At 38.4% G+C, this 27,880-nt stretch overlaps 1 protein-coding gene across 2 annotated transcripts; it reads left to right on the forward strand.

Moving 5' to 3' along the window:
• The first annotated feature begins 1,165 nt into the window (after window positions 1-1,165).
• ZNF281 (zinc finger protein 281) lies at window positions 1,166-26,076 on the forward strand. Of its 2 annotated transcripts, XM_075177186.1 has the most exons (6): window positions 1,167-1,785; window positions 9,875-10,000; window positions 12,685-12,808; window positions 17,314-17,397; window positions 18,286-18,404; window positions 20,469-26,076. In XM_075177186.1, exons 1-6 carry the CDS (start codon window positions 1,471-1,473, stop codon window positions 22,095-22,097), a joined length of 2,397 nt encoding a protein of 798 aa, XP_075033287.1. In that variant the 5' UTR covers window positions 1,167-1,470; the 3' UTR covers window positions 22,098-26,076. The 2 variants fall into 2 exon arrangements, with proteins under 2 accessions (XP_075033288.1, XP_075033287.1); XM_075177187.1 differs by lacking the exon at window positions 9,875-10,000 and having other exon boundaries at window positions 1,166-1,785.
• The last annotated feature ends 1,804 nt before the right edge of the window (window positions 26,077-27,880 follow it).

Raw genomic sequence — 27,880 nt, forward strand, 5'->3', positions numbered from 1 at the left:
TTAGATATGATAGAAAAATGGTTCAAATGGTGACCACCACCACAAAAAGTGTGAAAAATTGTTTTACAAAGAGGGGTCAGAGCTCAAGCTTGCATTGTGATCGGTTATTTAAAACCATTTAGAGCTTCCAACAATCACCTCAGTGCAATTTGACCATCTATATATACATGGGGAAATTGCCCACTGATCCAATTGTTTCGCAGGATTATACCGAAATAAAATAGGGTACTGTATATGTGGCTATTAGGAGTTTTCTACCCTTGTCAAATCATGCCTAAAACCAGGAAACCACCGTCAGTAAAAAAGATCATGGAAGATATGTGTATGTGAAGGAAAATTGTAGGATAGCAGAATAAGGAAAACAGTCATTTATAAACTAATATTTACATTATATTTATTTATATTATAATATAAATACTTCTTATGCTTTATTTCCTCCAGAATGTATTTCAGTAACAGTAAAATATATGCTATTTTGTTATTTTGGAAATTCACAATAAAAAACTTTTGATCACTTGTCCAGAGACAGAATGGAGACATTGTATAAACTTTTCTGAAAACTAATTAGCATAATTGTGCTGAGAAGTAAACCTAATTTTTTTTTGCACATTTTTAATTTTCCTGCACTGCATTAATGAGGTGGAGTGTGCAGGTCCACTGCACATCAATTAGGAATGGTAAGAAGTGTTTTCGACAGAAAGACTGACACTATTGTAGAACTACACCCACACTAGGTCCAGTACAGGGCGCTAGTCGGAGGACATTTAAAATACAATCAGTGCATTCGATAAATGGAGGGCATCCGTACAGATCTATTTCTGCATGCAAGCACATGGGGGGGGGGTCATTTATGAAAATGAATACATAGGCGTTGAACGCAACCAGACAATTGCTTTCCTTTCCAGACCTTTTCCATATCTAGAAAAGGATAAGTTGCTTAAGGTGACATCATAGTATTCCTATTATATGGTTTTCATACATAAAGTCTTAACATACATCAAACCCTCAAAAGCAGAACACAAGCCGCATGCGTAGTGACCAGGTCTAAATCACACGGCATGCGCATTAGCCCTTCGCAGAGATGCCTAGGCGCGCAAACGTAACATGGCACAAAGAAGCACGGGACATGCGTTGCAGCCGCCGTAGAAGGAAGCGCATGCGCAGTGAAATGCTTTCTGGTCTATGCGCCTGCGCAGTCTGAATCCTCAACAGCTTCTATTGTGGACCTTTCGGGCGTCGTGTTTCTTTAGTAGGCCGGCGGTCAATGACGGTTTTGTTTCCCACCGAGGGCCCCCGGCGATCGGTAGCGGGGTCGGTGGAAGGGGGAGAGGCGATACTGTGAGGATGTGCGAGCGTGTGAAGACCTAGTCGGCTGCGTTCCCAGATATAAGGTAACGGCCCGGTCCGTTACCTCCGCAGCCCCCCTCTCATCTATTCGGTTTTACCTTCACGGAGGTCCCGGGGCGAACCATGGAGCCAACGTTCCCCCCTGGTATGCTCATGTTCAGCCACCTCCCGCCGGTTACCACCTTCGCCCGCCTGGGTTCAGAGCTGCTGCCTCCGCCGCCGCCTCCTATGTTACCGGGCCCGGGAGACATGATCCTAAAGAAAGAGCCGGGCTCCCCCCCTCACCCCAATGACTTTCTGCAGAGCCTGACCGGCATCAAGCAGGAAAAGATCGGCGAACACGAGCAGTACCACTACTACGGGGAGAGACAGGCCGAGATCTTGGAGGTTACGGTGGGAAGCCCGGGTCTCATCCCAGACCTGGGCCTCAATAGAGAGGTGAGCTATGGTAGTCTTGCATCCTTTCTAGGCACAACATGGCGGTGGGTGGGAGGTAAGTAAATACTTGCTGACCCCTGTGTGTTTGTAAACACAAAATGGAGGGAGTTTAGTGACCATTCATTGTGTTCTTGTAGGCTCTATAAAATAGCACAGAAAATACACCAGAAAACAAAGATTCTCCTTTGGACAGGTGACTTTGGTTTAAATGCTGGTCTTTGTTGCCCTGTCTTGTAAACATGGGACATGTGCAAAAGAGGACTCGATTTTTCAGCTAAACAAATGTATACAAGGAATCTTCTAACACGCACACTCTAGATTATTTACTGTTTGTAGAAAAATAGTTGTCCACCATTTTTATTTGTAGAGGTTTTTGTTCTTTTTTTTTTTTTTTAACCCATTTTTTGTCTCAACCACCCAGACAATTGTTGAAACATTAATCATTGACCCCATGCTGTTGTGTAAATGAAAAGGCTCCTAATTATTCTACACTCAATATATTTGCAACCCACCTCCCTACACAAAATGCTAGAACATTTCTTACCAGACTTCAACTTGCTTTTATTTTACAGGTCATTCTATAGATCAGCTATGTATTTTGTATAGACTTAATTACCTTGTCAAGAAAATATTTTCAAGACAGCAGATTTGTGTATGCTGAATTCTAATTTCTAAAGCCTCATTCTCTGTAATGGAAAAGATAGCAATTGGCACCTACTTGTAAATAACACCTAAGCCACGCTATGGAGTATCTATATGTGGATTTAAATTAGTTTATTCCTTAGACTAAACAACCTGCATAAAATCCCTAATGACTACTTTTACACACTTAGCCAAAAGGCACTCATATATTGAAATAGTGTTAAGATTTGCATCAATGATTTCAGTATATGATTGGTTGTGAGCAAGGGAATGCAAAGCAAGTTCTGTATACATCTAGCCTTGCCACTCTCTTCAACCTGAAACACCACACTGTTCAAGTATGTGCAATATCTCTTGGTAGATCATTTTTATGTTAATTGCTTCAGATTTTTAGGGGTGTGGGTAGGCACTTTTGGGCTCTGTGTCCCCTAAGATCTAGGGGCGGGGGGCTGTGTGGCCTTTTGGTTCCTGCCCCCCTGAACCCCATTGTTAGCTCATCCTTCCGGGGACGAGACAGTTGTCGAGCCCTAGGTGAAGCCTCGGTGGATCCCAGGGCTGAAAGGGACCCCCCTAGCCTTGCGGCGAAGAGGGTCTGAAGATCCTTGCCCCCTAAGGGTCCATTAGGATCCGGGGGTCGGGGACTAGGGCCAATCCTTTTAAGGAGGAGGGCCATGAACCGCACCCTGATGCACGTTTTTTAAGTTTCACACTTTTTTCCGTTCATTAGGGCACAAAAGCGCTGTTCCCGGGCTTTCAAAAAAAAAAATCTCTTGGTAGATCATTGGAAACAAAACTGTTTCTAATGCATGAGGTAGTAGTCCATGTGATATTTTAAATTAAAATACTTTGTTTAAAAGACCACTGAACCTAAAATACAGTTGCTGCAGTTATCATTCACAAACACATATGTAGGAAATCGTAAGAATTGTAGGTACTGTATTTGAAAAGGCTGTGATTGTGGTGAAAGCATCTTTCCTGTGCTCATCAGTTCAATTTATAAGCTCATTACAGAAAGACCTTCTGAATCTAAATGGCCGGTGAGTGGACAATACCTTACAGTTGGCTACAAAAGATACGTACAGTGTCTTATGGTATGGAAATATATCTATATATTTGGATATGTTTTTGGAATTAACGGTCTGCATCACATTATTTTCTTAACATTGTTTTTAAAGTGTTCATGGCACCTAAACACATTGAATGCAGCCATTTTATAGACTAAATCTATATTCATGAGATTCCTATTGAATTGATTTATTACAACTAGTAACCTCTTTGAGACAGCCATTTTGTAAGCTGAACCATGAGACTGCAGCCTATGAAATCACTAGGAGCCTGAGACCTCACTGGGCATTTCATGAGCTGTTCCTTTCTGGTTTTAAATGCGGGGTACAATTTGATTATTGACAGTTATAATAAAATGTTTGGTTTAAAGATGGATAGTTTCTTGAATAGAATATGAATAGGCTTATTTCTGTAATCAGTACATTTTACCATCTTGTATGGGAATTATCCACTGTTCTTTTTGACTGTATATACATACCACTTAATCCAAGGAAGCAGTCACACTTCTTTTAATGTCAGTATGGCACAAAATAAGGCTATAATATACAGATAACTTTTTGTCCATAAGTGGAACATTTTATTAAAAAAATAGTAAGTTATATTTGGACACATTGGCAACAAAATAATCTTGCATGTCTCTAAGGCTCGATACAAACGCAAATTAGTTTCCAAAATCACTTTAAATTAACAATTTTTATGGCACTTTTTAAAATGGCTTAAGTGTGTGGAAATTAGTGATATATAGTGAGAATGTCTTTGGATTGTAATGTGCACACCGTTTAAAACATATATAATGCTTTAACATTGGTGTGTCAAAAATTGGCTAGCTGGGTACCCCTGACATAGGTTATCGTCAGCTTTTGAACTTTGCTTTGCTAATAGAAGTGTTGTCGTCATTTAGACATCCCCTTTTGGGGCTTAAGTAATGGAAACAAAGATTTGAATGACCACCTAAAACCAGTCTATTGTACATTTCTAAAGCACTGTTCAATCAATAAATCTTTTTTTTTTTCTCTATCGGATTCAAACCAGTTGGCAGTCTCCCACTGTGCTCCTTGCAGATTCTGAAGTTGTAACTTAGCCCAAGGCCCTGTACACACAGCTTTGAAAACAATTGTTAAAATGGAAAAGAAAATCTTGTGTTTTGTCCTCTTTTAAGTGTGTTCTCTTTAAAACGCCACCCTCAATATAACACCAGTTTTGTCCCTTGATAGAAGCTCTGGTGTCAGTGTAATTTTTAATTTAAAGGAATGGGGTTCAATATTCCTTTAATATTTCTTATATTGCACTAGTTCGAACTTTAAACTTTTTTACCTTTACTAACAGTTATGTATTACATAATTGAAAATCAGTTCTGTTACATCAGACCTCCATACATATTATCCAAATATATGAATATATCTTGCATATATTCGTGTTCCATTTAATATGTGTGCTTTATTCACTGATCAGCCACAACAGTCCCTGCTTAATATTGTGTAGGTCCCCCTCATGCCACCAAAACATCTCTGACCCGTGGAGACATGGACTCTACGAGACCTCTGAACGTGTCCTATTGTATCTGGCACCAAGACGTTCTCATCAGATCCTTTAAGTCCTATGAGTTGTGAGGTGGCTCTGACTTTTCCCACAGACGCTTGATCAGATTGAGATCTGGGGAATTTGGAAGCCACGTCAACACCTTGAACTCTTTGTCTTGTTCCTCAAACCATTCCTGAACAATTTTTGCAGTGTGGCAAGGCGCGTTATTCTGTGGAAAGTGGACACTGCCATAAGGTACACCGTTGCCATAAAGGGGTGTACTTGGTCGGTAACAATGTTTCGGTAGGTGGCACGTGTCAAGTAACATCCACATGAATGGCAGGACCCGATGTTTTCCAGAACAATGCCCAGAGCATCACATTGCCTCCTCCGGCCTGCCTTCTTACCATAGTGCATCCTGGTGCCATCTCTTCCCCGGGTAAACGGCGCCTCCTGGCCGTCCACATGATGTAAAAGAGAACATAATTCATTAGACCAGGCTACCTTCCGTTGCTCCATGGTCCAGTTCTGGCACTTGTGTGCTCATTCTAGCTGCTTTCAGCGGTGTACAGTTGTTGGCATGGGCACTCTGACCGGTTTGTGTCTGTGGCGAGCTGTGATGTGCTGTGTGTTCTGACACCTTTCTATCATGGCCAGCATTTTCTTTTTCAGCAATTTGTGCTACACTAGCTATTTTTGTGGGATTGGACCAGACGGGCTAGCCTTCCCTCCCCACATGCATGGATGATCTTTGGGTGCCTGTGACCCTCTCGCAGTTTCACCGGTTGTCCTTCTTTGTACTAACCACCTCATATCGGCAACACCCCACAAGCCCTGTCGCTTTGGGGATGCTCTTACTCAGTCATCTAGCCATCACAATTTGGCCCTTGTCAAAGTTGCTCAGATCCTCACACATGCTCATTTTCTGCTTCCAACACATCACCTGCAAGAACTGACTGTTCTGCTGCCTAATATCTCACACCTTGACAGGTGCCATTAGAACGAGATGATCAATATTATTCATTTGAGTTGTCAGTGGCTTTAATGTTGTGGATGGTTTGTTTATATATGAACAAGGCTTGCTTAAGCTAGATACACACTACATGGTTTTCGTCCAATAATCGGCTCAATCAGCCAACATACGACCGCTCGTTCAAAAGTCGGGTCAGTGTGTGTAGTGACACGATGGTCGAAAGTTTGCCCAAATGGACGATTGTTGCCTCATTTGGTTGGTCGTACCGTTTAATATTTTCGTTCCAATCTCGTTTCCGTTGTGTAGCGTGTATAAACTTCTGTCCGATCCACGACAATCCTCCGATACTTCCTCGTCCTGGGGGGCGTGTGTATGTAAATTTTTGATGTCTGTCCCAGTACATGTTTTGTATAGCTGTATATTGCACCTGTCTGGCTGCAGACCATTACAGTTGTATAAAGCACGTGTGTTATTACCCTTTGCGTCTATGTTGGCAATGTATTCATATTTACCCTTTATAAACTTTAACCTTTATAAACTATTAAAGTTATATTAACCTTTATTAACTAATATTTGTGAAATACCCAGAATAAACCACACAGTGTTCATGCAACATTTTTATTGCAGTAAAAAAAAGTACAAACATTTTTACACACACAGGTGTCTGAAAGATCCGCGTGAGACATGAGCGCGCCCATGTGTGCTCAGAGAACCAATCAGAGCGCAGAGTACTGCAGAGTATTTTTAAAGGTGCTACTGGTTTGTGGCAGAACAGGTCTTGATGTTGCTTGGGTTTCACTTTGATTTATTTATCTACGAAACAAGGAAATAAAAAATGTTTACCATTTAATTTCTATATCTGTAATTTATATTCAACAACATAAATACACTCATTTTCTCACCTTGCACACTGCTCGAGATCAGTTTATGTTTTGGTCCCTGTGGCGCACGCAATAATAGTGGGCTTAACCTCCATACATTCTGAAAAACAGGTGCCATTTTTGTTGTTATAACGGTACAGGTATGTGCCCAAAGCATTTAGCTGTCTACACATGTTCACTGAAATACCTTCATGTCGAACTTTTTATACATTTTTCTTCATTTTTTTTCTTGTTTGATAACAGGTGTAACATTAGTGGTATCAGTGGTATCTAAACAGGCCTTCTCACCGTTAATTCTTCGTTCTGACCTAAAAAAAAATTAGGTTACAAATTAGGCGTTTACATTGCTTTGTGACACTAGAATGAAATAAAGTCCTTCAAGCAGGTACACTACATGTGCTACTGACCTTTTTTAATGTCGTTGTCGTACTGGTCCAGTACTTTGACCATCATCTCCACCTCTCTTGGGCTCATTGGATTTGCTCTTCTTGAGCATCTCCATCCCCCACCTTAACTTTTTCGACATTTTTTGGCCCTTCCAGCACCATCTCTGACTCTGTCTCCGTCTCCTCCTTCTCCTCACCCGCAACCCCCACTGACACTTTCTCACTCGCCTTCTTCTCACGCTCCTCGGCGCCAAACAGGTTCCTCTGTCATTTTATACACTCAGACATGGGCGTTCGTTTCTACTGTGGACCAATCAGAGATGATGCATGCTGAGAATGGAGCATTCCATTACATACGAAGGGATTTTATTATTAGGGAATATTCATTGCATTGCACTTTAGCAGTTAAATGTTTTTCTAAATTTTATGTATGTTACTAAACTTCTATTTTATATGAATGAAGAGACAGTGTTGCCTTCTCTTTTTATGAAGCTTTGGGTGTTAACTATAGTGAAAGCTCTGCCCCTTTAGGCTAATGTCTTTTGTATATCGTTACATCCCCCGCAAATGATGCTTCAGTGTGTATGAAATTAAAAATTATTACTCACGACAAGATGGCTGTAAAAAGTCGCTAAAGGGACGTCCGCTCCTCCCTTTATCGTCCTAAACAAGGCTAGTGTGTATGCAGTCCATGGACCGAGCGATCGGAACATCGATCGCATGTAAAATCGCTCGGCATAAAAAGTTGGTGGCAATTTCTGTAGTGTGTACCTAGCTTTAGTCAGAAGAGATAATCTCCGGTTTGGTTCATAAGATATATGGGAAAACTGATGAATCTGTATATAAATTACCTTTGTGATCCATGGTGGTTATATGTGGGTGTTTGTTTTTTTGTTTTTTATCAGATGGCATATTTTAGAACAACATTATACAAATACGTTGTCCTTTATTGCTGAGTTATGCCACAATGGTACACAAATAAGGGGGCCTTGCAAGTGATGTGTAACAGTAAAAAGAACGAAATTGTAGTGTATATAATTCCTGTTCGATTAAAAGTGAGCTTTATTGTGCAAAGTCGCACTATCTAATAAAAAATTTTCCTAATGTGTCCCGGGCCCCTAGCTCTCCATTTAAATCACAGCCCCAAATTGAAATGGGTGAGCTTGAGGACCAATCACAGGCTGCAATCTGGAGATGAGCTTTATTGATTTGCTAGTTCTGTATTATGAATTGGCACAGTTGGCGGTGGGGCGGGGGGGGGGGATGGTGCTCTAGATATGGGAAAAGGGCATGTTAGGGGAAATATTTACTAGGTGACAGTGCAGCTTTATATTATTTTAGGTGTCTGCTGAGTGATTCAACTAAATATTGTGCCGAGCACCGTACCTAATTTGCATGTTAAAATTAAACTATGTTTAAATGCAACTGTCCTTAATTGTAGCTCAGGGAAATAATATATTTCCCAGGGAAATTTGGTTTCAGTTGTGGACAAAAAAACACTTTTAGGATTTGATCAACTTAATCCTGGATTTGGTGCCTCTCTAAACTAGTCATCGATTCTAGTATAAATTATCCAGTATGGGGAGAGTAATATTTGAAAACACATCAACGGGTTCAACATTTGCACTTGGTATCTTTTTTTCTTTCCTTTTTTTTTTTTTTTTTTTTTTTTTTTTTTTTTTAAACAGTGTCTTGTGCAAAAGGGAAAGTAGGAATGTTTCAGAGACAAGTTGAAGGCAATTAACACTTTATGCCAAACCAAATACTGTTGGAGTCTAACTTTTTGGGACTCGTGTCTGTTGATATGGGGATGTTGGTCTTCCCTAACTCCTTAATGTATCCTCCTCGCTCTTACATTCTGCATTATGTTGTCCACACTTGCTCTGTGCTTCTTTATTGATCTGACTTCCTTGATTTTTCAGCAGAAGAGCTGTAGTTTATAAAGTAAGTTAGCAGCTATATGCTGATAGCCCAACTTGGCTTCAGAGTTGAACTGTCAGCTTGAAAGCTTATTCTATTAGGATTTCTCAGCATTTTCTTATCACATAGCCCCTAACCTACATTTTTTGTCTTAATTTTTTTTCTTTATTCTTATTACTAAGAGTCCTTAAATGTGGTTAAAAGTTTACAATGTAACCCCTACAATTTTGTAATCTATTCAAAGTATTCCGAAAGTGTGTGTTAGCTAAAAATCTTTATTTTGTTTATATAGTTTCTTATCTTTAAGAATGTTACACTACAATTTTAAAATTAATTTGACAGACTGGTGTATGCATTGTTTGAGTTTTAGGTACCCTTGGAATATGTGTACCAAATGTTGAGAAACTATTAGTTATACTATGTGCTTTCCTTGCAGGCAAATTGGCAGCAATTTTTTTTTTTTACTTTTATTACTTCACAAGGCCCAATGTAACAAGCAAAAATGAGCACATTTTGAACCAGGCAATGTGTTTTGTTTTAAATAGTGTTTCTAAAATCATTGTAGCACTTTGTTAAATTAGGTTAATTGTAGTCTTCCTTCATATAACCAAATAACCAAGTTATTCACTATACCTTTAGATAAAGAGTGCTAACCGCTCCTTCAATATTTTAAGCCTAATCCTACACATATCTTCTCACAGCTGTTAATAAGAACCGAAAAAAATGGCTGCGTTCCAAAACAGAGTCCATCCATGAAGAAGACCAGGCGTCCAAGCTCAGAAGCTCAGGAATCAAAATCCAAACGCAGGCGGACTGACTCTTCTAAAGTAAGAGCCTTATTGTGCTCACATGGGCTTCTTAGTTTACTCCTGAAGCATTTTGATATTTTTTCCTTTTTTGCCCCTTAAATTCACAACTAGTGTCCAATTATGAAATGGCTTATTTCTCTAGCTATTGTACTCTGCTTTTTGATAAGCTTTTGCATACATGTAATCAATACTGTTTGTAATTAGTCTAGTTAAGGTTTTGTCTACCTTCTATTCAACTGTAAATTGTAATTCCCTATTGTAAAGATGTCCATACGTGCAATTTTGAAGGCCAATTATGCTGTTTTAAAGCTAATAGGCTGCAAATTATAGCATGTACAAGCCAAAAGGACCACCAGTCTTGATCAACATCTAGTCAGTATCTGTCTGATGTCAGAACAGGTGTTAAATGTAAAAACAAATGAAGACTTTTCAGAAAATGTAATTATCCCAAGTAGTGTTATTAATTGTCATCAATACTGATAACTTAGTCACTTAGGGATTGACAGCAATTTAAACCGCTCCATAAAATTACATGTGTGCAGTCATTTTTATTAATGAATTGGCTACAAAGTGTTAAAGCTCATTCAAACACAGGTTGCATCCAACAGTCACTTTTGTAATCAAGGCAAATTATATTCTATCATTCCTATAATATTAATAGACCACAAAACTCTAGTATTGCTGAATGCACATCCAACTTACCTGACTGAATTAGAGCATCTTTCCCAGTTATTGGTGCTTCAGCGATGTAAGTTTACTAATTTATGTAAACTGTTTCAGTTGCCCCCAAGTAACTTTGCGAAGTTTCTCTGAATACTGAAACCTCCAGTAATGTGGATATTATGCTATATATCCGCTATTTATATAGCGCCACTAATTCCGCAGCGCTGTACAGAGAACTCACTCACATCAGTCCCTGCCCCATTGGAGATTACAGGCTAAATTCCCTAACATACACAGAGAATTAGCCTAGGGTCAATTTAATAGAAGCCAATTAACCTAGCAGTATGTTTTTGGAGTGTGCGAACCGGAGCACCTGAATGAAACCCACACAAACATGGGGAGAACATACAAACTCCACATAGCTAAGGCCATGGTCTGGAATCAAAATCATGACCCCAGTGCTGTGAGGCAGAAATTCTAACCACTAGGCCACCATCCTTACTGGTTAGCACTTCAGACAATTAAAAGCAATACATGAATAAAGGCTTGTTATAGTTATGCTTTGATAATACTTTTGCTCCCTTCTTTTTTATGCTCTCAGACCTGCACAGATGCAGAGTAAATGCTCATAGAGGAATTACCCCAGAAGATAAACTTGTATTTAATTGTTCCTCCGGCCGCCGGAAAAACGAGCGCTCTAAAACTATTACTGTTAATACGGTAATCACTGGCTGAATTTTCATCTCGCACCTCCCTAAACTCAGTGTGGTTTATATGAGTCTTCTATTTTAACCTGACATAAACTCTTTGCAAACGCTAGTGTGTACATAGTCCTGATCATATTTAGTGACATTGCACCTGTGCAGTAATCCATAGCAAACATATTTCTTTCAAAATGTTTTCCAGTGAAAGAGAATGTCTTGCCATGGCCTACTGCACCCTTACACCTTTTAGTTCTAGCTCAAGCTTATACTTGTTAAGTTTATGCAATTTAAAGGACCACTTGCCTTTTCTGAATGAGCTGTTTTTATTGACAAATATGTCTGCAAGTTCCCATATCTTAACGGAACATGTTATGACAGTAAATGGTGCTGTGTTGACTAATGAATATTGTATGTATGTGTGTGTGTATATGTGTGTGTGTGTGTGTGTATATATATATATATATATATATATATATATATATATATATATATATATATATATATATATATATATTCCAAAGCTCACCACTTTGAAAAACGTACATGCATTTTATCTGTAGCTCTTAAATCGGGGCCCACAAAAAATAAGTTCTGTAATGGAAGTTGAGTGCCGTACAATTTTTAAGATTAGTTTTTCTTTGGTAAGGCAGTGATGAAGCTATTGGCATAGTTCTAGTTGAACATAAATGTAACTTGTTTGTGTTTTGTGGTTTAATGATTGAAACTGCACTCCCAGATCTCTTTGCCAGTTTTCTTTTCATCACTTTAAAATGGCTGCAGAAGGGGTGTAAATGGAAGGACTGATAAGTTGTGATTGTGGTTTCTTAATGCTCCACGCAGTGAAAGTTTCACTATTAGTAGTACTGTTGTGCTCTGACACACAAGATTTAGTTACTGGTAATTTGGACAAACTCCTCAGGAGTGCCAGAAGTTCGGAAAAAGAAATACTTAATTTGTGATTGAACCATGCTTGAGTAAAAAGGAAGTGAGCATAATATGGTGACAAGTAATTACCAAGCTTTGTATAGCCTGCCTCGTTGATTTATGTTACATTTTTTTACCTATTTTTTTCATGCTTTAAAAATCGCTGTTGGTGGCTTCGCGGTTGCTGGCTACATGTATAATCTGCATGTCCACATGGGTACATTGCTGCAGGTGCATGCCTCCAGGTTGCCCTGGCTACCAGTATCTGTTCTGCTAAGTGTCCAGGTAGGGCTGTTCAGTAGATATAAATGACTGTGCAAGTGTCTTAATGCTTTAATTGTTTTTCACCCTTCATGATTGAAGGATTGCTGTATTCTGAGAGCTGGGCTGACTAACTGTTTTTCTTTCCAGTCATTAGGTGGTGAAGGTGAAGCTGCTAATCTGTCTCCAAATCAGAAACCTCATATATGTGAGCATTGCAGTGCTGCTTTTAGGAGTTCCTATCATCTACGCAGGCATGTGCTCATACATACAGGTGTGTCTTTTTTTTTTTTTTTGAAACAATATTCATGTAATTCAAGTAGGAAACGTGCAGGTTGAACCTTTCCCATCTGAAGCTGCTGGAAACAACTTTTCTGGATTATAAAAGGTGCCAACAGGTATTCATTGCTAGAATTACCTGCTTTGTGGATTTACCGGGAGTACCAGAGAAGGAAAATTCTAGACTCATGATAGAGATATTGGACCTGTACACACTTACTCCACAAGTTTCATTTAAAAAATAAAAGATCAAAGGCTGAATATATTTGAACTGACTGCAGATCTTTTTGACTAAAGATCTTATTGACGTGTATATTAGCAGAAGCAATGAAATGCAGGAACGTCCCTATTTGACTTGCCACATTTGGCCAGATTGGTCACAGATCCAGTCATTTGGTGAAAGCCATGTCTCCTCATTTCATCACTTGTGTAGTTGGTTGTAACAATTTATAAATATATCATGATTTGGGGCTGGTTCTCTTCAGCTGGAACAGGGACTCTAGTCAGAATAAAGGGCATAATAAATAGCTCCAAATATGAAGGTATTTTGAAATAAAACATGCTTTCCTATGTCAGAAACCTGAAGATGAGTAATTTCACCTTCCTACATGTTAATCCAAAGCACACATCTAAGATAGTCATAGAATGACTTCAGACAGGGAAGATCAAAGTCTTGGAATGGCCCAGTCAGAGCCCAGATCTCAATCACATTGATAACCTGTGGAATGTCCTACAGAGATCTGGGCATCCCTGCACATATGGACCTTGAACTTTTTTGTAGGGAAGAGTGGGATAGAATTGCAAATTCCAGGTATTACGTTGATGGAGATTAAAAGACTGCTAATAAAAGCAAAAGGTGCTTCACCAAAGTATTAGCTTAGGGGTGTGCACAATTATACAATCAGGGTGTTTTTTGGGGGGTGTTCACTATAGTTTGTCTGTTTTTTCACTTTATGTTGGTTGAAGGGTCACAGCCATCTACAATTTCAGTAAGGGCGTGTTTTTTATATCTACTCGAAGTGGGAATTCAGTTAGCTGCAATCTTCCTCAGAACATCGCGACTGCAAATTTTTACAGTTACTGTTAAATCTGCCCATTTTTTGGTGCGAGGAAAAATCAGTCGAGATTTCTATAAAAATCCTAATTGAATCCTCTCCTAAGGGGGAGAACCAATTGCCATTTGAAGTGGCGCGCGGACATGGTGTTGCTCACATTGATGGCAATTATGGTAGTAATATCCGCTGCCTTTCCCTCGCAACTCTATGGGGTGTGAGAAAATATGAGCACAGAGTTGTCAAATTTCTTGCACAAGGTTTCTCGCAGACATTCCGGAGACACCTTGCGTCTAATTGAATCTTCCCCTATGACTACATTTTTTTAATAATTATATTATTGGAATACATCATCACCATGTGTTTATATAGCGCCACTGATTCCGCAGCGCTGTACAGAGCTCACTCACATCAGTTCCTGTCCCATTGGAGCTTGCAGTCTAAATTTCCTAACAGACGGAAAGAGACAGAGACTAGGGTCAATTTTGATAGCAGCAAGTTAGCCTACCAGTATGTTTTTGGAGTGTGGGAGGAAACGGGAGCACCCGGAGGAAACCCGTGCAAACACAAGGAGAGCATACAAACTCCAATTCCCGACCATGGCCTTATCTGTGTGAACTCATGACCCCAGCGCTGTGAGGCAGAAGTGATAACCATTTAGCCACCGTGCTACCCTAATACATGGTCATCCTGCAGTTCTTTGTAGCAGAATATGCCCAATAGTGTGTTACTTTTACTGTGCTGTTCAACAGTAGCTAGATGTATTGGCACTAATTAGTTGCTAGAGTTATTAGCGTATGTGAGGAAACAACCCTTCGCTGGGATGTGGTTACACTCGAGGTTCAATTTGGCAGACCAGAACATATCCAAAATAAGGTATTTTTGCGACCGCACAATACCATAAGATGTTCACAAGGTACAGGGAAAATGGTAACATATACCCTCCTGCAGCCTCTTGCAGTCAGCACTCCAATGTAACAATATCTGTATCCTTCAGACTGTTATCCGCCCGCAGTATTACCACTAAGGTTAAGCTAGACAGTTTGGCCCAGCCTGCTATACTGACTCTCAAACCCTGTCCTGGTAGGGTTTTCTCCGGTGGCACCAAAATGACTGGCCCAGAGTCCTCTGTGCTGGTGTTGCATACACCAGGATCCTCCAAGATAGAATGAATCCATTGACATAATGCTTCCTTATATTCCTGGTTGTGTATACACAGAGAGTTAGACCCAGGTGTCTCAATCCTCTCCCTTTCAGCAGGGGTCTATCTGTGGACACTTATTTAACTGTTAGACATACTGACACGGTTACCTTCATTATGCAATAAAATGGCTTGACTGAATTAGCTGTTTGACTGGATACACTTAAAGGGTTACACGATCTGAGCCTGTGATAAATTTCTATACACTAAAATTTATATTGATACATAGTAATACATTTTCCAATGCTATTTCAGCAGCATAGTGCTGTGGAGACACATAGCACATAATCTGGAAGTTCTAACTGAATTGCCTCCTAGATTACCTGTTAGCTAGATAACTGTTTTGGGCTGTCGGCTAGCTATATTACGTCACTTGAACGTTGTTCTCATTACTAGCAGCTCAGATCTATGTCACACCTCATAAAAATGAACATTTGAGATAAATGGTAATTAAGCTAACACAACTTTCCATCCTGTTATGCCATATGGCTTCTGCTGTCTTACTATTTTTACACCATATTGTAACAGTCTTTATATTTCTAATACATATAATATTGCAGGTAATGACAAGGGCAGAATGTACCTGTGACCGGATGTGCTTACTTCGCCACTCGGTCTGCTGGGGGGACGGAGGAGCACAGTTTATTTTGGTTTCCTTCTCACCGTCTGTAACCAACTGTAACTGACCACTTCTACTTGTGTCTCCTTGCCACCAGACATTCCAACTGCGCAATAGTTGTAGGAGAATTCAGCTGCCACCACTGGACTCCTATGCCGTGTCCAGGGTCATGTACTTCTGGGGTAGCTGGTATAGCTGCTGTAATGCCTCTTTGCTGTGGGCTGGTAGTTCCTGACAGTTCACTATGGATCAGCCTTGGTGGGTAGCGCGCAGAGCGTTGACACAGATGCTGGGTTCAACACAGAACAGCCAGGGAACGGAATACAGTGTAAGCTCTTTTCTGTTGGTCACAGTATACAGCAGATAATGGTTGCAGACACAATCTTCAAGCAGTGGTGGTTTATTGCTCAAGAGCCCATACAAGGACTTTTACACATCAGTTTGTGGTAGTGGTTATCATCCAAAAGTCAGATGGAAAATGATGCATTACATGGTCAAACAAAGCTCCCTTTTATACAGATTCTGCCACATATGTTGTCGGGGGGTAGCCCAACTCCCTTATCTGACTAAACCCCGAAATGTCTGATATCACATCAGATGATTTACCTTCAGGATTTGATATTTCTCTAGACGTGGAGTTAGCGCAATTTAACTTACAAAATTCACATAAATCTGTGATTTCCTAAAACTTGCTGTTAGCATTATTCATGTAGTTTGTCTATCTTTTTAACAACGCAGGATACAGGTAACTACCTCCTTCCTGTGCTTTCAGGCTGAAAAGACCTGATGACTACTAAAGATGTAAAGGTCTAATTAACATGAGTAACATGGGGTCCTTTCTTCATGCAGTTGCAAAAACACATTTCCTTTACACACATGCTATTGCATCAGGAATCAGTACATTTCTAATACAAAGATAACACGGTATCAAAATCAGTACATTTGCAATGATATAAATTAGTGCACTGCGCTAATAGTTTGTCTATTTATACAATAAGTTATTTATAAGTGATCCAGCCACATTACCTAATAAGAAAAAAACAATATGCATGATAAATACACTGATGCTCTAGTGTATACCCTTAAACTGGGCCAAGGATTACAAAATAATCAGTCCTGTGGGATTCCATTTTGTCAGAGTATATAGCCTTAACCTAAGCGAGTGTAATGGATTAAACAGTGAGAGATGCTACAAAGTTATCCCTAGTTGCTGTTTAATGCTCTTTTGGAAACCATTGACTTTTCCAAAGGTCTGTTCCAAATCGAGTAAACAAACATTTATCTTAATGATTTGTTCTGTTTTGAAAAAAAGTATTACAGGGTTGTTGCTAAAGTTTTTAATGTATTGCATATGGGATTGTTTTGGATCTTGTCTTATCAATTTCTAAAGCTTGTGCTCCATCAAAAGCCAAGAATGATAGTTCTATGTTGAATTCAATAAGCTAAAATAAAGAGTTGTACTTACAGTGGATGATCTTTTCTGTATGGGCGTACTAAGTGGCAGTCCTCTTACTACTTGGCCTGTGATCTTTCTTTCATGCATAAGTAATCAAGGACACTTGTCTGAATTTTGTTAACTTCTATATCCATTTCAAAGACTGTTTTTTTTTTTTGTTTTTTTTTTGTAGGTGAAAGACCATTTCAATGTAGTCAATGCAATATGAGTTTCATTCAGAAGTATTTGCTCCAGCGGCATGAAAAAATACATAGCGGTATGTACAAAATTGCTTTTTATAATGTTTTGTCCTGAGATTATTTTTTTTTCCTCTCTCGCCTGTAAAATATTGTTTGCTTGGGTTTTGGTGGTTTGGAAGGTCCCCTGAATTCTGACCTGGTAAAATAGGTGCATGTTTTACTTATCTACACTACCTGTATGGTAAAGGCTAGTCAAGGCAGGAATGAGCAGTGTCCCTGGACATCTGTGTACTGGAGATGTTCTCCTCTACATGCTTAGTTTTCTAATATAGGGAGCATGTTCTCCATTGTCAACACACTGCTGTCAGAAAGGTCAATGATGGCTTCTACTTACCACGGCAGATGTTGATAGACACACCAGATCAGGCAGAAAGCACATACTAATCTCTTTAGCATTTTATGTTTTAACTTAAGCTTCACTCAAAACTGAATTTAGAGTTTTTAGTGAATGAAATATTACTGCAGGTTTAACATAAGGTTAACCAAAACTATTTGTTTTTGTAATCTGGCAAAGGGGCCTCCGAGGTAAAAAGCTTACACTTATCAAGACTTTCCAGTGTAGTTATTCATTAAAGGTATCGCCTTAATTTCTTTTTATTTGAAAGACTATTTCACTCTTATGGACTCTAATCTTGCAAGCTGAGCCCTATTAATTGTTTGTTCCCAATTGTAAAGCACTACAGAGTATAGTGCCACTACACTAAGTAAATGTTAATAAATATCTATTTTACAGTTAATGCTTTACTAGCGTTAATATGATCCTGTAGTGACAGTAGGTGTCGGTTGGGGGAATAGCCTGAGAGTTAAAGGTGTATCTGTAAATAGTATTAACGAAACCGGAAATCCTAGTGGACTTTTGGTGCCAGTGAATTTAAGTTTGCTTAAAGGTTTTGTTCATGTTATAGGAGAAAAACCCTTTAACTGTGATCAGTGCAACATGAAGTTCATCCAGAAGTACCACATGGAGCGACACAAGAGGACACACAGCGGAGAAAAGCCATACAAGTGTGACACATGTCAGCAGGTACAAATTTAATTAATAAAATTACATCTTGCTGTGTCTTAAGAGACTTAAGTAGTTGCCTTTCTGTACTTAAGGGAAGCATAAATGTGAGATCCGTCTGCTGGTAAATTAAGTCTTGCAAGCACTAGCAGCACTGCATTTGAAGTACAGGCTGATGTAAATAAAAACTCCACCTTGCAAAAACTCTTCCCTCAGCAAAATTGTTTATTTGCCTTTTTAATATGACAACAAATTATTACAGGTCTGTGCATTGGATACACTTTTATCTACACAAAACTGTTGTATCTAGGAGCAAAGGAAAAAATCAAATGTATTATAAAAATATTGTAACAGAAAAGACAATATGGCAGTACCGCCATTCAAATTTCTGCTTATATCAAGAAATCTGTAAGATGAGACCCAAGTTACCTTGTGGGGAGAAACTCTTCGGCACTAGGGTAGAATGTAAACAAATGGCTGAAGGAATGATAATGGAGCTGGCAATGTCTGTCTGGAACAAAATCTGGTTTATTCACAATACTATGTGTTCTCCTAAAAGGAGTGGCGCAATAAAACATATATTTCTGGCCAGAACGAAATAAACATAAATGTAGAGGTGTAGATGAGGTACATATAAAGCACACCTTATGCTCACATAATATATACTCATACAGTGAAAGGTGTAGTCGTAGAATGAACTCTTGGCATATAGTCTATATTGCAGGGAACTCCACAATAAGCCAAATTGATTGGAGATTCAAGTAGACTCGTGTAAGGTCACATGTGCAAAGCCTGCAATGGTGTTCTAAATCAGGCAGTAGTAGCTCCGTTCAAATCCAATACGATAATAAGTTCCAAAATAAGAGTAAAAACAGTAGGGGACTTATCGGAGGTCCTTACCTCCTCATCATTCGGTAGTCACAAGCCTATCACGTCAGCAGGCTGTACAGGCGAACAGCTGGGACAACATTGGACGGTCTGCGCATGTGCACACTGCCGGAGACGCGTCAATTACAGCTCCCACGGCCTGGATACGCTGCCCTCCAATTTGATGGGGCGGTAAGGATGGGACTTTTTCAGAAGCTCCGGATCTACATTGTCAGAAATTAGTAAGTCCCCTACTGTTTTTACTGGGAACTGTTCTTATTTTGGAACTTATTATCGTATTGGATTTGAACTGAGCTACTACTGCCTGATTTAGAACACCATTGCATGCTTTGCACATGTGACCTTACACGAGTCTACTTGAATCTCCAGCCAATTTGGCTTATTGTGGAGTTCCCTGCAATATACAGACTATATGCCGAGAGTTCATTCTACGACTACACCTTTCACTGTATGACTATATATTATGTGAGCCTAAGGTGTGCTTTATATGTACCTTCATCTACAGCCTTGCATTTATGTTTATTTCGTTCTGGCCAGAACGATGTTTTATTGTGCCACTCCTTTTAGGCGAGCACATAGTATTGTGAATAAACCAGATTTAGTTCCAGACGGGCATTGTCCGCTTCATTACCATTCCTTCAGCTACTTGTTTACATTCTGCCCTAGCACCAAAGGGTTTCTTCCCATCTGTATACACTCAAATAGGGACAGGGGTCACCTATTAATCTGCCTCCTTTTGGCAGCTTTTCACCACATATCTACCTAGGGAGTGCAGTTGACCATTCCACTCGCTAAAGTAAGTTGTATTCAAAATAATACATGGAAAACTTGCTTGGAGAAGCCAGTGTCCTGTATTTCATCAAAGCTTCCACTGGTATACAAAAAGTTAGCATATATGGTGGATCACTGTCCGCAACAACTGAGAAATGTAATTTATCTGTTAATTAAGAATAATTCATTTAAAATAGAGTACATTTATCCCAATATTGTTTGTTAAATTTTCAGTTGGTTTCCCTGACCAGTTTCAAACGGAGTGTCCATTTTCAAATGTTAATGGCTGGAAGAGAGAATACTACTTAGGTGGATTTCTCCTCCAAGTTAACTTAACTTCTGCAGTTGTATACACTGTGAGTGCAGGTGCACATTTGCCTTTTATTTGTTGCTGCTAATTTGGCCATGTGTTTTGTATTTTGACAGTACTTCTCAAGAACAGATAGGTTGCTGAAGCACAAAAGGACATGTGGGGAAAACATGAATAAAGGAGCCTTGGAGCCTGGGTCATCGAATCCTAATATGGATAATTTATCTGGTAACTTTGATTTATCTCAGGGAAATTCCAATTTTTCTGGGCGCAAGAAAAGCAAGTCTAGAAATGGTTCCTCTCATAAAGAGCATAAACAAGGCAACAAACTGCATGAGGCACATTTGGCAGCTGGTCTTGACATTCAGACTTACGCAGTGGATGTTCCAAACGTGTCTTCCAGTAGTGGTCCATCCTGCACTGGTATGGATGACTTGGACACCAAGATGCCAAAATTAGTGTTCAAGAAGGTAAGCCGGAAACAAGCAGAAAAGAATGACCTTTCTTTGGAGCCTGCGTCTACCAACATGATTATTCATAAACTTTCAAACAAAAATAATGGCCCTCTTGATATGGTAGGAAATACCAATGTAGACAACATGAATCTCCTTCAGAGTTCAGGTAACAAAGGATCTACCAGTAGCAATTATGATGATGCAATGCAGTTCCTGAAGAAAAGAAGATATTTACAGGCTGCTGGCAGCAACAATGCCTATGCTGTGAATGTAGGCCATATGGTGACACAACAGTCTGTCATTCAGTCTGCGGTTTCCAGTGTTATAGATGGGGACAGCCCACTAACACTTATAGATTCCCAGGCACTGAATGTTGAAATAAAGAACTGTCATGACAAGTCTGTCATTCCTGATGAGATTCTTCAGAGTATCTTGGATCACTACAGTCATAAATCAGTTGGGCATCCTGATGTATCTTTCAACATTGCTGAGCACCATGTAGAGCTCCAAACAGCAGATGGCAGTGATTTAGTTCAGGAGGAAAGTGTCTGTTCAGATTCTCAATCGACACCAAATGATAAGGCAAATATGTTTCAGGAGTATTCAAAATACCTTCAGCAGGCTTTGGAGCGAACAAGCCATACAACATCATTCCCACTGGGGCCAAGTTTACAGTTTGTAAGCCTGTCTTCATCTATCGCAAACCATTCTTTTTTTCCCGACAAACAAATTTACACTACATCTCCTCTTGAGTGTGGGTTCAGTCAGTCGGTAACTTCAGTATTACCGTCCACTTTCCCAAAGTCACATTTTGGCATGGTGGTGAGCCCCCAAACAGGCTTTTCATTATCGCTGGAGGCGACCCATCAGCAGTTGACTCCTTCACAAGAGTTGGCTGAACAAATAGAGTCACAGAAAACCTTGGATACGTCCTCCAGCTACCAGATTTCATCTCAGGAATTGAACGGGCAGAAAGATCAACAAAAGAGCCTGGAGTCAACTTCAGGTTTTCACCTTCAACCTCAGGATTTGGCTAGTCCTTTAGAACATCGGAAAGACCTTAGACCGCAAGTTACTTGCCAGATAGAGAACTTTGCACAAGCATTTGGTTCCCAATTTAAATCTGGCAGCAGGGTGCCAATATCATATAACACTAGCACTGATGGGGGTGTGGATCACAGGTTGAGGACTTCAAATCCAGAATTCTCAGGGTATACAAATTTGCTATCTGATGTAAATGAAACAGGTAGTACAAGAGTTAAGACATCAAGTAGTCAAAGTTTCAGGTGAGGCTGTAAGTTTGGCCAGGCATTTGAGGTCTTTTAAAACATGGTGTATTTTTTATTTGATAACACTGCCATTAGAATGTTTCTACACAATCGTAATAAGAATTATGTAATCTATGCCCTGTCAATGCAATTTTTTTCCTTTCATTTTTTTTTTTATTATGAAAGTGTTGTGATAGTTCAGCTTGTACCTATTTTTAAATTGAATTTAGTTAGTTGGGGGGAGGGATGGGGAACAGGGTAGCCAAAACATCATTTCGGAGATAACTGCCCAGCAGTCATTTATTGTTTTGATTGCGAAATTCTGGAGGGACATATTAAATGCCCGTTGTGTAACTATAAAAAATAAGTAAGATACAAATTATTGGACTCAGGAATGGAGTTTTGAGCTGAAGGCGCATGATAAATGAAGATGGCCCTTTAAACAGTGAAACTTGTTATCTTTCTCATTTCACCTAATGACTTCATGTCTTCAGCGTAGGTCACGCCTGTAGCCTGTATTCCATTATATATTTAATATTCTCGACAATAGCTTTAAATTTTCAAACTTAAATTACTATCAAGATTTTTGACAAATTATGTATGTACAGTGTTCTCTTTATTTTTTCCTTTGATATACCTCATATTTTTACTGTTCATGCAGCATTCAGGAACATATGTATTTTGCAATATTGTTCAAAATAATAAACCATTGTGTTCAAATTATTTTATAGAAATGTCTAGAATGTTATAAAATGAATGCAGCCTGTGTACCAGTAAACAGCATAGTATTCATTATGTTGTCTCTGTATTAGACAAACAAACCACATTGGCTCAATCACATAGAAATGAGAATATACAAGTATATCCACTGCAGAATGCATACTGCTTCTCTATAAATACTGATAAGTGGGACCTGGTGGTAGACTATTTCCAGCTCTATAAGCAAAAACAAAATCGAGTTGACATTGTAACAATTTTTTGTAACAATAAAGGTGCCCATCATAAAATTACAATAATTTTAATGATGTGTTAATAAAATGTTTCACCTTTATTGATGTAGATTGTGAGCTTTGGCTTAAATTTTGATTGATCCTTGTTGTCGCACTCTTAAAAACATTTATGAACAGGATTGTTTTATATCCCATACCCCCCTTTTACCTGACAATAAGTCTTAATGAGAAGTAGTACCCAGGTTTTTTCAGGAGGTTCATACTTTATTGAAATTGTTTTTTTGTTTTTAAAGTTGAAGAGTTTTTTTGCAGTCAGATAACATTAAAAGCATGTTTGGCAATTACTGGGATGATTCAATTTATGCAGATTCTCACAGAGTGGTATAAAAATAGGGAGAAGGGACTAAGAGGAAATTGTGTGTGTGGAGAAATTGGCTATTGTATGTTCAAAATGCAATTTTTTTCAATATGATCCTCTCAACTTGCTTGAGCCCCCTGTGTAATTCCTCTAGTCTATTCCCCCTTTTATTGTATGAGTGGCTACAGCTGCTTGGCAATACTTCTCAGTTAAACTTTGCAAAGCAAAAGATAAAACTAGCAAGGTATTATAAAGCTGATTTTGTGTTGCTGTGTGTTAGATTAAATTTTCTTCACCTTTTTATCTTTAACAGATTCTCATCTACCTTACCTAGTAATAGACAGTAGCTAGATTTTTAAAATCTATTGGGTATTTATGAACTCTTCTACAGATAGCTGTAGAAAAGCTGGTGCCCATAGTAACCATTCGGACATTTGCTTTCATTTTCCGAGTTGCTCATATCTACCAGATTCTTACTCCTTTCTCTAATACAGCATCTCCTTTTCTACAGAACTACCTGTAGAACAGTCTCAGATATGCACCCCACCCCATCTCAAGATCAATAATTCCATTTTGCATGGGGGGTAAAACACTTGTGTGCTTACATTTTCATGCCTGTGTTTATCCCTATAGTAATTATCAAACATTGGGTTTTGGGGAAAAAGTCGCCTATCTTCATATTTTGGTTTGCTATCCAGTGACCTATTTCAATTTGGTTTTCCCTTTCCTTATGTCATATGCAAGCCGAGCCTTTCTGCCCAGTGATTTGCATCTAGTTTCTGTACAAGCTGAAGAATGAATTTCAAAACGGTACGGTACTTTTTGATCTTTAGTATAACTAAAATGTACTCGCTAAAATGCTTAATAAAATAAGCATTTAAATATGCAAAAGTTTTGAAAGTTACAAGGTCCCCCATGCCTTTTGTTTGGCCTTTGAAACATGCACTGTTAATAGTTATGTGCTTTGTTTTTTATGGATAGTTTTTGCGAAAAAAGTAACTACATTTTATGTGTAAGCCTGTCCTGTCCACCTTCCCTTCCACATCATGAGACTGTTTACACATCTGGGCTTTTGCTGTGAATTGACATGCTGCACATTTGTAATGGATAAAGTTGCAGCAACACCGGTTGCCTTTAGATGTAAAGTGTAACTGTTTTCAGATGGACCAATATTAATTCTATTTATTCACTTGGAACTAATGAGCGATGTCCTTGTAGTCAATTGGCTACATTCTGATTTTATTTTTTTTTAAAGTCCTTAAAATGTCTGCCTCCACTGTTTGCAGGTGAATGGTTTGTTTTAAATCAAACGTAAATTAGATGTTTTTGCATCTTTATATCAAATGTACGGTTGAGATATGGAGTTGCAGTCAGGTTGCTCATGTGTTTTGATACAATGTTAATACGATTTTATTGATGTTTTGGAGGGGAAATTGCTTCATGCTCCTGATATTGTGATGCCTAAATGTGAGTTGGAAATTTTCACCTCCACCTTATTGTTACATTTTTAATTGAGCTGGATAACTTTATCCATAGGGTTTCAGTATATTCATGTAGCTCATTCTTTGTGTATTCTGTATTGGTGTACCTGTTGCCTACACTAAGCGGCTTAGTAACTCCCTAGGAACCAGTGACATCAGTGAGGCTGCTGGTTCCTAGCTAGTTGGTGAGCTGCATTCTCCAAATACGTTGATAAAATCCTAGGCGACATGTACACTAAATGCATTGTCCATTTCAAACGGGTACATGCTTTGAAATCAGTATTATGGTGAATGTTTTTTTTTTTTTTTTTTTTTTTTTTCTTGTGTATTATGTCAAGTGTACATATGGGTTGGTTGTGCAATAAAAAAAATATTTTGTTTTTCAACTCCATGCAACAGTATGCACATTTTAAATCATTGTTCTTGATTTCCAGTTGTGTACAAAGGAAAAAATGCCACAGTGTAAAGCCATTTTAATGTAAAAAAAAAATGAAAGAGTTTGTCCTTTTTAATTATTGCTGCTGCAACAATAACAGTTATGCAGGTTGATGTTCACTTCAAAAGCAACATATAGTTGGCTTGAGTTCAAACTCATGTTGGTAGCTAGTGTTGAATAATGTGTTTGACGGAACAATCTGCTGGGGAAACGTATTTCTTTAGCACAGAACATTGAGGCTGAACTTGTATTTCTTAGAAAACAGACTTTGAAAAATAAACTTGGAAGTATTATTGCCTTTTACAATTATGATTTGCCTGTGTAATTTCATAATGTCCCTTTGTATGTACTGTTTATGGTCTATTTATACACTACAGCAATGCAATTTGTGTTTTTAAGATAATCAGAACTTGCAACTGTACAATATATCTGCTATTTCTATCATCGGCCCTGAAATATACGGTTTTGAAATTTGCAAAACTCTCCAGATGCGCCAAATTCCAGAAACATTTTACATTTGATTTAGCTTTGACTAGAAAAGCAGCATGGACAAGCAATATGTTAACATGTGTCTTTATTTGTATTTTATTATTTTTTTAAACTTGGACAAAGAAATAGAAATTATGAAAATATGGATTTATCTTCTGCTGACGGGATTCCACGTTTACAGAAAATAGTTTTTGGGGAATCCATGAATTTTTTTTTTTTTTTAATTTTATTTTGAGATGGGGAGAATTTTGTGGATCCTAAGTTAAAATAAAAAAGGTTTACAATAATGTTGGTGGTTTCATTTTTTTTTTCCTATTTGATCCATATAAGTGTCTGCTATGAACAAAACGACTGCCTGGTGCCTCTCTAAACGTATATTATTAATCTTTGTGCACACAATTAAAACTAACCATGATGTAAATGTTTAATGCATTCCTTCAACAAATGTACCTGGATTCATAGTTTAGCACAATAATACTTTAGTCTTTAGAACTTTGGACAGCTTATTGATTAAATGTCACACACATCGCCTTTTCAGCAGGAGCCTGTGATGTGTTAAAGCTCACATCTGTAGTATGATCCACAATAAACAAAAAATATTACATTGTTTTAGAGAGGTCCTATGACCAGCTCTCCTGATGCTTTACTTTAAAACTAAACAGTAGAAATTAGTTCCAACTGGAGTACAACTATCCTAGAAATAAAATGTCACAAAATATGTAGTACATATGAACAAAACATAATTCTTACTGTCTAAATAGCACAGGTTGGTGAAAGGATCAAGTGTTTCCAAATCTCGGAAAGCATGTTATATCCTACTTAATTTGGAGGTGTCGATTTTTAAAATGCAGACTGCTTCTAAATTCAGATTTGATGAATAAACTTTGTCTTCCATATAGGTGTTTTTTTTGTTTTTGTTTTTTTGTTGTTGAGTGGGGGGGGGGGGGGGATAATTCATTTGTGATTCATGGAAATAAGATTCTGCTTGATTTTGTACACTTGAACTAGGGATTCCACTTTTAACTGAAAAGATTCATGTAGAGGGCTTTTCCTGGCATTTTATGTTTGTATCGAAAATCTGACTCCTATAAATCTTGAAGGACCAACCAAGAACAAAGCCTTTGGTATTCCTGCTCAGTGACCCATTGGCCTTCCTTCCTTTGGGATCATCCATCTTCTATTTATAAAGTATTCATTAACACTAGTGGACCAGAACAAGAATACAACACTAAATATATAATTTTGTATGGTTTTTATTAACATTATGAAAAGTACCTGATATTTTGTCAATATTGTAGCATGTGTGACCATCTAAATTATTGAATACTGCTGGCATCTTGTTTTAGCAGAGATGGTTGATAACCGCAAACAATATATTGGAATGAGGTACATATGTACATCCTTTTGTAAACATCTCTAGTACTGTAAAGGTAAGTAATGTATTTTGTGTCCGGTCATAAAGCGGCACAAGAATAGGCCCATAATGAATTTGGCTATCCAAATCTATGTCTATACAAATATATAATGTGTGTCATGTGTTTTTTGTTTTTTAGGGGGTTTTTTTAGGCTTTTTTTTTTTTTTTTTTTAAGATGGGCCAATATAAAAGGTAATAAGGCATTGCCAGGACAGTCCAATGTCAAACAGTTTTGAATTAGGTTAAGTTAATTTAATATTTGTGGAGGCTTTCTGGGATTGTACTAATTTTAAAGTAATTAAGGGGACAGTGATTTAAAAATCCCCAATTCGATGCACTTAAATGACCAGTAAACATGTGAACTAGTAAAATTTACTAACATTCAAAGATTAATGTGACCTTTTTGGGAGCTAATCAAAATTGAAAATATGTGAAGGACGCTGCAGATAGCCAGTCATGTCTGATAACAGAAACAATAGTTTACATTTATTTGCTGTGCAGTCGATTGCAAAGACAATGGGGAAAATATTAAGTTATTGTGAGATGGGTGTATTCCTTCTAAGCAATCAAAAGAAATCCCTTTATCCTCGGAGAAAAATGGGAACATTCACTTGTGTTCCTTTTACCAATAAAATATTCTCAGTTGAACAGATTCGCAGGAAAACACTAATGTGGA

This window comes from Mixophyes fleayi, chromosome 6 (genome assembly GCF_038048845.1).
Source record: "Mixophyes fleayi isolate aMixFle1 chromosome 6, aMixFle1.hap1, whole genome shotgun sequence".
Lineage (NCBI taxonomy): Eukaryota > Metazoa > Chordata > Amphibia > Anura > Limnodynastidae > Mixophyes > Mixophyes fleayi.

Bases quoted from the DNA above. Each gene is read 5' to 3' on its own strand.
- ZNF281 (XM_075177186.1), top strand. From the start codon at position 1,471: ATGGAGCCAACGTTCCCCCCTGGTATGCTCATGTTCAGCCACCTCCCG. The intron at 12,809-17,313 runs GTGTGTCTTTTT...TTTTTTTTGTAG, and splicing joins GCATGTGCTCATACATACAG to GTGAAAGACCATTTCAATGT. The intron at 17,398-18,285 runs GTATGTACAAAA...TTCATGTTATAG, and splicing joins GCATGAAAAAATACATAGCG to GAGAAAAACCCTTTAACTGT.